At 49.8% G+C, this 13,754-nt stretch overlaps 1 protein-coding gene across 7 annotated transcripts in view; it reads left to right on the forward strand.

Annotated features, from left to right (window-relative positions):
• CNKSR2 (connector enhancer of kinase suppressor of Ras 2) overlaps positions 1–13,754 on the forward strand; it is a 270,841-nt gene that overhangs the window by 194,188 nt on the left and 62,899 nt on the right. For all 7 annotated transcript variants that reach the window (XM_087726468.1, XM_087726467.1, XM_014057257.2 and 4 more), the window contains one exon: positions 13,094–13,194. In XM_087726468.1, coding sequence (XP_087582594.1) covers positions 13,094–13,194 — 101 coding nt within the window. The remainder of the gene's footprint in view (positions 1–13,093; positions 13,195–13,754) is intronic.

Here is a 13,754-nt window from a genome sequence, read left to right on the forward strand (position 1 = left end):
TAAACTGCGATTCAACGTGGCGTGGTTCGCGCCAAACATTTATACCCCCGGGTTTGAACGAGGAGCCAATGGGGCGTCGAGTAGCTCGACCAATCAGGGTGAAGATTGAACCGGCTCCGCCCGGGAACCAATCAGGAAAGGGGTCCTTTATACACGCGTTCGTATTTCCCGCGCTAGTATTCAACACCCCTCCCCCCCCAGTCAAAGAGTTCCTTTAGGAAGGGCAAACATAGTCTTGTAGGTAGGCGGGACGGTGGCGTTCTCGTCCCGATCTTCGTGGCTCCCCGGCGGCCGTCGACGGGGGGGAAACCGCCGGCGGAGGAGTGTCTGTGGTGGGGCGGTGAACCTGCGGTGCGGCCCCGTGAGAGAGCGCTGAGAGCGCTGGCCCCGGGCCCCGTGCCCGAAGTCCATCTGTCCGGGGCGGTGTTTCCGTGGCGGCCGGAGTGTCCGGTAGCGGCTCCGTGCAGTCCGGTAGGGGTGTAGGTTCAGAGTCTCGATAAGGGGTTCGAGGAAGGGAATAGCCGGGTGAGGTGCGCCTGTCCGGAAAGTTCGCATCGGCTTGTCTCCCGTTCCCCGGTTGGAAACGGTCCGTAGGGAAAAGAGTCAACGAAGGTGGCTCCGGCTGAGAGCGGGTGTCTGAGGGACTTGGGCCGTCTGTTTCCGCGGGAAGGCGACGCCTTAATTGGTCCACGTGGCGCCTCCATTGTATTCCGTCGGCCAGGCCGACCCTGAAGGAACAGGGGCCAGTCAGGGCTGTGATGGTTGCGGGAACCCACCGTGGATCCCCAGAAAAAGAGCGGGCCCATACAGGATCCCCTAACTTAAACGCGTGGGAAGGGAGGGCCCCCAGGTTGCTCGGCAGATCCCCTGCGTAAGTGGATGGAGCCTGTCTAGGGGTGTTCGCAATCTCCTACCCATCAAGAGCTCCGCGGGACTTTTATTAGTCGTTGGGCAGGGTATGGAGTGCTGGCTCAAGAGGTAAGCCGCCACTCTTTCTTGCCAGTCGCCCTGGCCCATGCGGCCCAAGGCTTCTTTCGCTGAGCGAACTGCGCGCTCCGCCCGGCCATTACTAGCTGGGTGATAGGGGGCTGTGGCCGCATGTCTGATTCCTTGCTCGGCCAGGAATTCTTGGAACGTGGTGGAGGTAAACTGGGGCCCGTTATCGGAAACTATCACATCCGGTAACCCATGGGTAGCGAACATCTTACGCAGGGCCCTCACTGTACTCTCCGCTGTGGTGGAGGTCATGATTACCAGCTCCACCCACTTAGAGTAAGCATCTACCACTATCATAAAGTTTCGGCCGTGAAAGGGACCGGCGAAATCAATATGTAAACGGGACCATGGGCCTCTAGGGATTTCCCACTCGCGAGGGGCGGCTGTGGGGGGATTCGGCCTAGAATTTTGGCATATTCTACATCGGCCTACATAATCTGCGATTTCGGAATCTAGCAAGGGCCACCACACATAGCTACGGGCTAACGCTTTCATTCGCGCTATGCCTGGGTGGTTTTTATGGAGTGCAGGCAGGATTCGTGCCCGCAGGGCTGTGGGGATCACTACCCTATCCCCCCAGACAAGACACCCCCCGTGAAGGGCGAGTTCGGCTTGTCGCACTTTAAATGGACGGAATTCTTCCGCTACCTTTTCCGTGGGCCACCCCCTCAAAACCCATGAAGCAACCTGAGATAGGACGGGGTCAGCCTTTGTGCAGGCTGCAACGTCCGCGGCCGAGACGGGAAGGTCGGATTCGGCGATGGACAGAACAGAGAGCGCGGGCACGTGGGCTGTGTCCGTCTCCGGCAGAGGGCAACGGCTTAGAGCGTCTGCGTGCCCTAGCTGTTTGCCCGGACGGTATAACAGCGTATACGAATACGCTGTTAGGAACTCCGTCCACCGAGTCATGCGGGGGGACAAAATGGGGGGAGTTGGCTTGTCGCCCGCCAGTAGCCCCAGGAGGGGCTTGTGATCCGTGACCAGGGTGAAATTCCTACCGTAGAGGTAGTCATGGAACCGCTTAATGCCGGAGACTGCAGCCAGGGCCTCTTTATCGATTTGGCTGTAGTTCCGCTCCGTGGAGGAGAGTGTCCGGGAATAGAAAGCTATGGGGGCTTCTGAGCCGTTCGGGAGGATGTGGCTCAGGACCGCCCCTACGCCATAGGGGGAGGCGTCGCAAGTCAGAATTAGAGGCATCCTATCGCTGTACTGGATTAGGACTGCCGATGAAGTTAAAATATCCTTTATAGCCGCGAACGCGTGTGCTTCACGGCTACCCCATTTCCAGGCCGCTGACCGGTCCAGTAGTCGGTGTAGCGGCTCAGCTAGTGACGCCTTGTGGGGGATAAAAGGGGCGTAGAAGTTTAAAAGCCCCAGGAAGGCCTGTAACTCCGCCCTAGAGGTGGGTGCGGGTGCGTTTTTGATGGCGGCAACTTTGGAAGGAGTGGGGTGGATGCCTTGTGCATCAATGAGGAACCCCAAGAATTCGACTTTAGGGACAGCAATTTCGCATTTGCTGCGCTTTAATTTCAGTCCTGCCTCCCTAAAACGTGTGAGGACCTCCCGCAGTGTTTTCAGGAGTTCCGGGTGACTGGGGGCTGCGACCAGGACGTCGTCGAAGTAGGGAACGACGCCTGGGAGCCCATGGAGCAACCGCTCCATGAGGCTCTGGAAAATCCCAGGGGCGACCGAGACGCCGAATTGTAGGCGGCGGCAACGGAAGGCCCCGCGGTGGGTGACGATGGTCTGGGCTGTAGCCGCATCGTCGTCTACGGGAAGCTGCTGGTAGGCCTGTGCCATGTCTAGCTTGGCGAAAATGCGGCCCTGTCCTAAAGAGTGGAGTAGGTGCTGCACTACGAGAACCGGATACGGGTTTGCCTGCAGGGCCAAATTGATGGTCGACTTGTAGTCGGCACATATCCTCACCGATCCGTCGGGTTTGACCGGGAGGACTATGGGGGTTTCCCAACGGGCGTGATCTACGGGCTCGAGTACCCCCTGCTCGATAAGTTTATCCAGTTCAGCGTCTACCTTTGCTCTCAATGCGAAAGGGACCCTGCGTGCCTTCAGCCTAACGGGAGCGACCTGGGGATCAAGGCAGAGGAAAATGGGGGTGCCCTTGTAACAACCCAATCTCCCATCGAACACATCCGCGAACTCATCTAGGACGCTATCTGCGGAGAGGGGAACTACCCTGTGCACCCCTTCTATGGTGAGGCCCAAGGCGGGAAACCATTCCAACCCCAGGAGAGCGGGCAGGTCGTTCCTGACGATTAGGACTGGGAGTTTCCCCTTAAAATTCCCGTATTCCACCCGGATGTGGAATATCCCAGCTGTGGGAATCCCATTTCCCTGGTAGTCTAGGAGGGAGACCCCGACGGGGCGCAATCTGCTCTGGGGAACCCCGGGACAAAGGCGGGAAAACAAAGCCCAAGATAGGAGAGAACGGGAAGACCCGGAGTCCACCTCCATTTGACAAAGCTGACCTTCGAGTCGGACGGCGGTGCTTATCTTGCGGCTACCAGCGGGAACGTGGGATGCCTGGTAGACCACGCAGTCGGCGCTGGAGGGCTGGTAGGTTGAATGGCAGTCCTCAGCTCGCCTCGCGGAACGTGGCTGTTGGCCGCGTTGCGGTTGCGATGCCTGGCGCTGGTCGCTGGGCTGCATGAACGATGGGGCTGGCAGGAGAGCCCGGCAGACCCTGGCGAGGTGCCCTTCTCCTCGGCAGCGGCGGCAGACGGCAGAACGGAACGGGCAGGCTGCGCGGCTGTGGCGGCCGCCGCATCCGCGGCAAGGTGCGTTTACGGCTGGCTGAGCGGGCGTCGGTGGTTGCTGGGGTGGCCTCCGCTTCGGCTGCGTCCTCATTTGTCCGACTATTTCTTCCTCCTCCTCCTCCTCGTCTTCGGCAGGGGAGAGGTCGTCGACGAGGTGCGTCTGGGTGGACGGCCCCGCGGCGGGTTGCGCGGGGGGGTTCAGCTGGAGGCGTTCCATGTCGGCCGTGGATTGTTCGGATAGTTCGGCTGCTCGCGCTGTCTCCACGGCTTGCAACAGGGTGATTTTGTGATTCCGGAGCATGCGGCTGCGCAATTGCACGTCGCGGACCCCGCACACAAACTGCTCCGCGAGGTTCTCCTCCAGGTCTGCAAAATCACACTGGGCGGCCACTGTGCGCAAGGCCTCCAGGAACTGGCTGATGGATTCATTGGGCTTTTGCACTCGGCGGCGGAAAGCGAAACGGCGTGCAAATAGAGAGGGTGAGGGAGCGTAGTGGTTCCTCAGCCTGGACATCAGCTCGTCCCACCCAAGTTTGTAGGCTGGCCTCGGGGCGGCCAGGGCTCTCGCAGAGGCGAACATGGAAGGCTCACAGCAGGACAGGAAGAAGCTGCATTTCTCCTCGTCGGTCTGAGCCTGGTTCTTCGAGGCGATCAGGTAACACTCGAACCGCTCCATGAACCCGTCCCATGATTCTCCGGTGGCTACGCCGAATGGCGCGAAGGGAGGAAGCGACGATGCCATCGGGGTGTGGAGGCGGAGAGAGAGAGAGGAAAGGTGGAGAAAATTTCGCGTTCGCTGCCGGGGTTCTCAGTCTGAGATAGCGTTCGAGCTGGTTCAGACGCGGTGGCAGCTGGCTGTTCTTCTCCGTGGTCGCGGGAATCGGAATCCCACCTTCGTCGCCAGTTTTGTATCTTGGAGCGAAGGGAAGGACGCGACAAGAAAGTATGAGGAAGTGACTTTATTCAGCTCATAGTAAACTGCGATTCAACGTGGCGTGGTTCGCGCCAAACATTTATACCCCCGGGTTTGAACGAGGAGCCAATGGGGCGTCGAGTAGCTCGACCAATCAGGGTGAAGATTGAACCGGCTCCGCCCGGGAACCAATCAGGAAAGGGGTCCTTTATACACGCGTTCGTATTTCCCGCGCTAGTATTCAACACTTGGGACCTAGTTTCCTGCTAGGTAGCTTCAGCTTTAAGTACTTCATGGGACAGGTACATCTTGTCTCCTATGTGGAACTCCCCTTGGGGAATACATTTCTTATAGGCTTGCTTTTTCTGACTCTCTGTTGCTCTAGCTAGGGTCTTTTTTTACATTGCCCCATGCATTCTGGAGATAATCTACCCACTCCATTAGGGTTACTGATGAGGATAGTTCTCTTGGGTACTCTGACATAGGTACAAATTCCACCCCTGTAGCTATTTTAAAAGGGGTGGGTCCAGTACTACTATGCACCACATTAATGTATGCAACTTCAGTGAATGGCAGGAGTTTTGCCCAGTTTGATTGCTGATAGTTGACATAGCAATGTAGTTACTGCTCCACTATTATGTTACTGCAGCCCCGTGCATGCTCAGATGGAATGCAGAACTGAGCCCCTGGGAGGAACTATTAGCCTTATGAATTCCCACCAGAATTTGGCTGTAAGTTGGACCCCTCTGTCCGAGAAGATGCATTTTGGCACTCTTTAAAGTCAATAGATCTGCTGCAGGAACATCCTGGCTAACTTCTGGGCTGATGGGAAGCTTCAGCAAGCTACAAAGTGAGCTTGCTTGGAGAACAGGTCAACTACAGTGAGGATTACAGTATTCCCGCTCACTTTCTGGGAGTTCTACTATAAAGTCCATGGCTATTTCCTCCCTCCCTGAGCCAGCTGGGTTGGCTCAGCCACTTGCTGCAGCAATCCTGGGGTTTTTCCTGGTCTCTGCTTCATGGGAGCACATATAGTGCAACTTTTTACATAGCTCTATTATGTCCTTTTTCATGCTTGGCCACCAGAATTGCCATTTGCTTGAGTTTTTAGGAACCAGAAGTGACCGGCTTGCTTAGCATCATGGCTGCATTGCAAAACTAGAATCCACAGCTTTTCAGGAATATACAGTTTGTTCCCTTTCCAGGCCAATTCCCCCCTTAACATCAACTTCCCTAAGTGGGCCCCAAACCATGCATCTGTTTGTAGTTCTTTTTTCAGCTGTTGGATCAGAGTGTTGCTAAGGTTTGAGATTTTCTTCTTCACCTGTTGCTGCTGCAAGCTGTTTCATGGGAATGATACTCCCTCTTGGGTGCTTATGTATTGGGGCATGTAGGACAGTACATCAGCTAGGAATCCCCCCCCCCATATATTTCAATGTGAATTCAAACTGATTGAAGTATTGGGCCACCGCACCTGCTTCAGGGAAAGTTTGTGAGCATTTCTCAATGCCTCTACATTTTGGGGGTCAGTCCCTACTTTGAAAGGATTTTACTGCCCTCAAAGTTTCTCAAAGGCCACTTGGCATTCCACTTCCAGTTTAGAGGCTGACTGGGCTGGGTTCCCCCCTTCCTGCAGTGTTCAATAGCTCCATGATCAGTTTTGCAGAGAGGATGAATTGCCTATAGAAAATAGCAAAGCACAGGAAACTTGGCAATTGTTTGCAAGTCTGTGGGGCTTGCCACTCTAAAATGGCTTTCACCGAGGAGGAGCTCCAGCCGGTGCAGCTGGAGCGTGTTTGCAGTAGTGCCGCCCGGTTTTATTTTATTTTATCAATTTTTAGTACTCCTACCCGATTCTTTTTTATTTAATTAACATTTTTTGATGGAGATAACAGCGTAGAACATAATACAAACAAAAACTTTTGTAGCTGCCAAAGAATTAAATAAGCATGGGAAAAAGAAAGAAACGCCATGGCACCAGCCCAGGATCTCTTCCTTCAGTGAAGACAGCAAAACAACCACGAATTGAGGAGCTCTTTGTTGGCAAGATATCTGTAAGTAAAACTAACCCCCCCAGCCCCAACAATCTGGAGAGATTGGAACAGGACTGGCAAAAAGATATGGCAAATCAGCATTTACTAGACTTCTCCAATCGGGTGGAGGGGGAACAAAATGTCTGCCAGATTTTATCACAAACAACTAGCCCAACAACTTCCTTTATTGAGTCTAAGTTAAAGACTAAAAAGGCAAAGAACAACCAGATAATTCAGAGTATGGAGAGTTTACCCTGGGAAAATTCAACCGAGTTTATGGCAAAGCAATGCCTTCTCACAGCGCAAACGGTGGTCTCAATATTTGAACAATTAATTGCCATCCAACATGATGTAGAGTCACTGAAAAAAGATTTAGCTGTTTTTCTTCAAATGCAATATCGGGCCCCAAGAACTCCCACTAAAGCTCAGGCAGAAGATTTGATTAACTCCCACTCGCAGGATAAGGGAAAGGAAATAAAACAAAGAGCCAGAAAAACTGTTAAAGAGACAGATAAAAGGAGGCAGCCCTCTCAGAAAAACAGTCCCCCCCCCCCAGACAAGGTATCGAGAGGAAAAGGTATCAAAAAAGAAGAAATCAGGAAAGAATCCCTCCCTCAATCACAACAATCACATCGCTTGCTACAAACACAAAGGATAGCTTTTAGAATCCATTTGAACAGACTTAATTAAATTATGGACGTTGGAATTCCGGAAGTGCGATATTAAATTCCCTAAGCCAGCTTCTTCACTGTCACAGGGGCATGATTGATCTCCGTGCTGTGGAGTGGTTACCTGAGGCCCCAAATTGGAAGCGGATCCTTCTGTCTTTCAAACAGTCCACCATACCTCAGATGTTATTCAAGATGAAGGCATTTTTAGCCTCCTTCCAAATCTTTCCCATCAGAGTCTTTGGTGAGGAAAGGGTTATCCCTTTAATAACTAACATGCGAGCCGGCCATTGTCCAACACTGTTGGATCCACCAATGTGTTCTCCAAGGAGGATTCATAAGTAGAGATCATGCCAACCCCCCAACCTTCCCCATGCAATAATGCGGTTGATCATATTAAGAAAGCTGAAAAGCACATTTGCAATGCTAAATTCTACTAACTTCTACTCTCAGATCCCACAGCAACATATCAGAAAGAACTACAGTATGTAGCCTTATGAAATAAATTCCTAAGGACATAAAAGACCGCTTCTATAGAGAAAACACTCTAGGAGTTCTTCCTTCTAAAAATACACAGATCAAACAATTCAGATAATCCCATTATTTCAAGCTTGGAACCTTAATAGCTGCAATATCTGAATTTATGAACTTAAACCTTATACTACCAGCACCGTCTACATAAGAGACACCACAATCTTCCTAAGAAAACTGAAATTCTTTGGCAATCTTCTTGGCAACACTATTTTAGCTATCATGGATATTGAAACTCTATATACAACCGTCATTTGCGAACATGGGCTTCAAGCCGTCAGGAGCAGCATCAGTGATGGCCATTTCCCACAGAAGAGAGCATTGCAGACGATGACATCTACAGTGGCTTATCAGATCAAATTGAATTACTTATGAGTAGCAGTTGTCTGGAGTAGAAGAGGGTGATTTCATTACATTTCCCTTTTCCAGAAAGATTTTGCCAGCCGGAATTTACTTTCTAACTGCCAATCTCACCATTGTGCCATCTTTGTTCCTTCAGAGACACGTAATATGCCATGAATTTTCACCAGTAATAGTTTGTATTTCTTTTTAACTGTAACATTTAAATAAAAATATTATTTAAAAAAATAAAAAAATAAAATAAAATGGCTTTCACCTTTCCCGGGTCCATTTCCACCTCTTCACAAGACACTCTATATCCTAGGTAGTCTAGACTGATCTTATGGAACTCACATTTTGACAACTTGGCATACAACTTGGCATTCAGGAGCTTTTCCAGTACTTGGTGTACTAGTTTCACGTGTTCCTCCATCATCTCAGAATAGAGGATTGATTGATTTGATTTATTGATTGATTTATTCATTTTGTATGCCGCCCTATTTCCGAGAGACTCAGGGTGGCTAACAATCAAAAAGGAAGGGGGGGGGGGGTTACAGAATAAAAAAATAAAAAGACAAACACATTTAAAAACAACAACAGTCATAACCTCGGATGGGCTGGAAAATTCAACAGCCCCAGGCCTGCCGGAACAGCCAGGTCTTAAGTGCTTTGCAGAAAGCCGGAAGGGTGGTGAGGGTCTGGATCTCAATGGGGAGATCGTTCCAGAGGGCCGGAGCAGCCACAGAGAAGGCCCTCCCCCGGGGAGTTGCCAGTCGACACTGGCCGGCAGATGGAATTCGGAGGAGGCCTAGTCTGTGGGATCTGATTGGTCTTTGGGAGGAGGCAGTCTCTCAAGTACCCATGTCCGATACCATGTAGGGCTTTAAAAGTAACGACTAGCACCTTGAAGCATGTCCGGAGACCAATGGGCAGCCAGTGCAGCTTGCGGAGGATAGGTGTGACGTGGGTGTACTGAGGTGCACCCACAATTGCTCGCGTGGCTGCATTCTGGACAAGCTGAAGTCTCCGAATACTCTTCAAGGGCAGCCCCATGTAGAGCGCGTTACAGTAGTCCAGTCTTGAGGTCACGAGGGCGTGAGTGACTATTCGAAGGGCCTCCCGGTCCAGGTAGGGTCGCAATTGGTGCACCAGGCGAACCTGGGCAAAGGCCCCCCTGGTCACAGCCGACAAATGGTGTTCTAAAGTCAGCTGCGGGTCCAGGAGGACTCCCAAATTGCAAACCCTTTCTGAGGGGCGTATAATTTCACCCCACAGACTGAGAGATGGAGTAAGTAGCCAATCTTTGGGAGGGAGCATCAATAGCCACTCAGTCTTGTCGGGATTGAGTGCAAGCTTGTTCGTTCCCATCCAGACCCTGACAGCCTCCAGGCACTGGCACATCACTTCAACCGCTTCACTGAGTTGGCACGGGGCGGACAGATAGAACTGTGTATCGTCTGCATATTGGTATTTAATCCCGTGCCGCCGTATGATCTCACCCAGCGGCTTCATGTAGATGTTAAATAGGAGGGGGGACAGGACCGAACCCTGCGGCACCCCATACTTGAGGGGCCTAGCGGTCGATCTCTGCCCTCCGACCAACACCGACTGCGACCTGTCCGAGAGGTAGGAGGAGAACCACCGAAGAACGGTGCCTCCCACTCCCACTTCCCGCAACCGCCGCAGAAGGATGCCATGGTTGATGGTATCGAAGGCCGCTGAGAGGTCAAGGAGCACTAGGATAGAGGCTTGGCCCCTATCCCTGGCTCTCCGGAGATCATCGATCAGCACGACCAAAGCAGTTTCCGTGCTGTAGCCAGGCCTGAATCCAGACTGAAAGGAATGTCATCTAGATACATTAGGACCCCTTTGTATGATCTGCGCTTTTGGCACCAATTCGGGTGCCGCTTTTGTTTGCTCGAGTCCTTCCCTCTCTTTCTTCTGCTGGTTAGGATTGCCCTGCTTCCTTTTTGGAGGTCCCTTCCCTGCCATTGCTATGCCTCTCTCTCCCTTTCCCCAATGCACAATGGGTTTCCACTTGGTCAGCCAGGATAACCCCAATATCATAGCTTCTGCCATTTTTGGGGTGACCACAAACTGAATGCTCTCTTGGTGGGTTCCTAGCTTTAGATGCACCAGTTCTGTTAGGTAGAAGGTGGGCATGAACCCCACAATGGAGCCATCAACCTTGAATTTCATGGGTTGGCGTAGCTTTCTCACTCACAATCCCAACTTCTGCATTGTTTGCATGCTGACTAAGCTTTGGGTGCACCCTGAGTCTATTAGAGCTTTTACAACTCCTTTTGCCTTTCTGAATGGGATGCTGCAATCTCTATTTGGTGCTGAAAGAAGGGTGATGGTCTCACTTACCATTTGGTCATCTTCTCCCATACTATGGCTCTTGTAGAGGGTCAATTGGGGCTCCTCCTCAGTCAGAGTTCTCTTCCCTTCACTGCTGAGGGGGAGAACTCTACGACTTGCCATGCCACTTGTGATTTCTCCTTCCCCTGCTTGGAGGCTTCCTCAGTTTTGTTGGGCATAGGGATCTCACAATCAAAATGGGTGCTGGTGCCAGGCAGATTGCTGCTCTGTGGCCCCCTTGATCACATTGGAAACATAAGATTGGTCTGTGCCTCAGGGCTTCAGAAGGGGCAGGTGCCTTCAAAGTAGTGGCTTTCCATCTGAGCAGACACCTCTCCTGGCTCCTTTTCAGGTGGCCTTCTCATCTGTGTTGTTTATATTCCACTAGGTCTAGCTTCTAGAGCCTAGATGGAGAAGCTCCTTACAGTCAGTAAAAATAAGACCAAGAGCTGCCTGTGGCTCAAATCATGAACTTCTCATTGCAAAATTTTGGCTTAAATTGAAGAAAGCACTAGGCCACTCAGGTATGAATTAAATCATATCCTGATGAATATGCAGTAAAGGTGACAAATAGATTTAAGGAATTAGATCTGATAGAAGAGTGCCTGAAGAACTATGGATGGAGGTTCACAACATTGTACAAGAGGTAGCAACTAAAATCATCCCAAAGATGATTTTTGGAAGAAAACAAAGTGGCTATCTGAGGAAGCTTTGCAAATAGCTGAGGAAAGAAGGGAAGTGAAAGGTAAGGGAGAAAGAGAAGGATACATACAATTGAATGTAGAATTCCAAAGAATAGCTAGAAGAGATAAGAATGCCTTCTTAAATGAACAGTGCAAAGAAATAGAAGAAAACAATAGAATAGGGAGGACCAGAGATCTCTTCAGGAAAATTGGAGATATAAAGGAAGCTTTTCATTCAAAGATGGGCATGATAAAGGACCAAAATGGCAGGGACCTAACAGAAGCAGAAGAGATTAAGAAGAGGTGGAAAAATTACACAGATGAATTATACAAGAATGAGCTTAATATCCCTGATAACCAAGATGAAGTGGTCACTGAAGAAGAAGGAAGGGTGAAACAGAGTATTGCCCTCTGGCCATTCATATCCGGAAAGAATCTGGAAGAAGAGCACCTGACACCATCTAGACTTGGAGGTGGAAGGCAATGAGAAAATCTAGAAGGCAGTAATGTAGGAAAATAAGGGGGCAAGGCAGAAACAAATACTTCTCATGCTAGAAAAAGCCTTTATGACCAGATGACTTCCAAGGTACCAAGAATGCTGACTTGAAAAGGTATGAGGGAGGGGAGCTGCAACTAAAATTCTGGAGCACAGACAGATTTTAGATTTAGATTTAGATTTAGATACTTTATTTGTATGCCGCCCTTTTCCCTGAGGTGACTCAGGGCGGCTCACAATTCAGGGGGAGGGAGGACAAACAAGTTACAAACATAAAAAACAATACATCATTAAAAAAGCACAACAGTCATACTATTTGAGTGGGGTTGAAATCTTTAGCCCCAGGCCTGTCAGGACAGCCAGGACTTAAGGGCTACGCGGAAGGTCTGGAGGGTGGTGAGGGTACGTATCTCCACGGGGAGTTCGTTCCAGAGGGTCGGAGCAGCCACCGAGAAGGCTCTCCTCCAGGTAGTTGCCAGCCGACATTGGCCGGCTGATGGAATTCGGAGGAGGCCTAATCTATGGGATCTTATTGGCCTAGTGGAGGTAATTGGCAGTAGGCGGTCTCTCAAGTACCCAGATCCAATACCATGAAGGGCTTTGTAGGTGACAACTAGCACCTTGAAGCGCACCCGGAGATCAACAGGCAGCCAGTGCAGCTCGCGGAGGATAGGTGTTACGTGGGTGAAACGAGGTGCACCCACGATCGCTCGCGCGGCTGCATTCTGGACCAGCTGAAGTCGCTGAATACTCTTCAAGGACTTCAATGTCTATGTACTAAAGTCAACAAATATTTTTATTTGGCTTCATTCTTGTCTTTAATGAAGACATGGATCTAAACAAATAGCATCCAAAACCATTCTGGATAGTAAGCCAATTTTTGTATTACATGACTGAAAAGATACACAACCATCCCTTCATCTAATGTGAACCCTGATATTAATTTTTATTATGAACCTCTGTAGATAATGAGTTTCTTTTTATTTATTTCTCTTTGTCCCTCTTCTCTACAGCTACCTCTTGTTAAGTCTCATATACTGGCATTCCTTTCTATTTTAAGCAGCAAATGATAATACCTGAAGGTCTAACATAGAGACATATGTGCAATCTTACATTTCAGCAGAATTGCTGAAATAATTTGTTGAGATGATTTCTTAATGGGAAAATCATGCCATATTTATGTTACAAATCTTTATCGTTATTAATTATTTTTAGGCATTTTTATAGCTTGATGCTACTTAAACACCTGTCAGTGCTTGCTTCACAGTAAATCAAGTTTCTACTTTTTAATTTGTTTAGATTATTGGAGTGAAAGTGATAAGGAAGAAGTAGATACACCTTCAACACCTAAACAAGACAGTCCACCCCCACCATATGACACATATCCACGACCTCCTTCAGTAAGTGATTATGTATAATAATTAGTTGTTATTATTCAGAGCTGTCTGCATGAATCTTGTTTAGAAATGCTTTCAAATTCAAGCATCACATGTTTACAGCACATATGAGCATTCATGATGGATGATGTCCAAATTATCTTTTGTAGATGCTTGCTACTAGGGAATCCTGCTTGTACATTTTTCTGTCAAAATATAGGCAAACAGCCTAAATCGGTGCAGAAGCAAGAACAATAGAAGGACAGGTAATCCTGGGTTATGAGCCTTCTCTTAGTGAACGTTTGAAGTTACGCGATTAGAGCCCCCTAGCATTTACGAACAAGTCCCAAAATTATGAATATACTGTGGCAGCACCACAGTAGTTGTTCGCTCTTACAAATGACAGCAGAGGCTCTGCAACTTTCACCCTGCCCGGCTGGGTCTTCACAGGCACTTTGACTGTAGAGACTCACTTAACTTGTGAAGATCTCCTCTGTCACACTTTCCAGTTTCATTGCTTCAGGTTTTCAGTGCAATCACAGAGAACAGAGGCCTAACGTACCATGAGCTCATGTGAGATCAGT

Source organism: Thamnophis sirtalis, unplaced genomic scaffold (genome assembly GCF_051295495.1).
Source record: "Thamnophis sirtalis isolate CommonGarterSnake01/CBP01778 unplaced genomic scaffold, rThaSir2_p1.2 scaffold_12, whole genome shotgun sequence".
NCBI classification, from domain to species: Eukaryota; Metazoa; Chordata; class Lepidosauria; order Squamata; family Natricidae; genus Thamnophis; species Thamnophis sirtalis.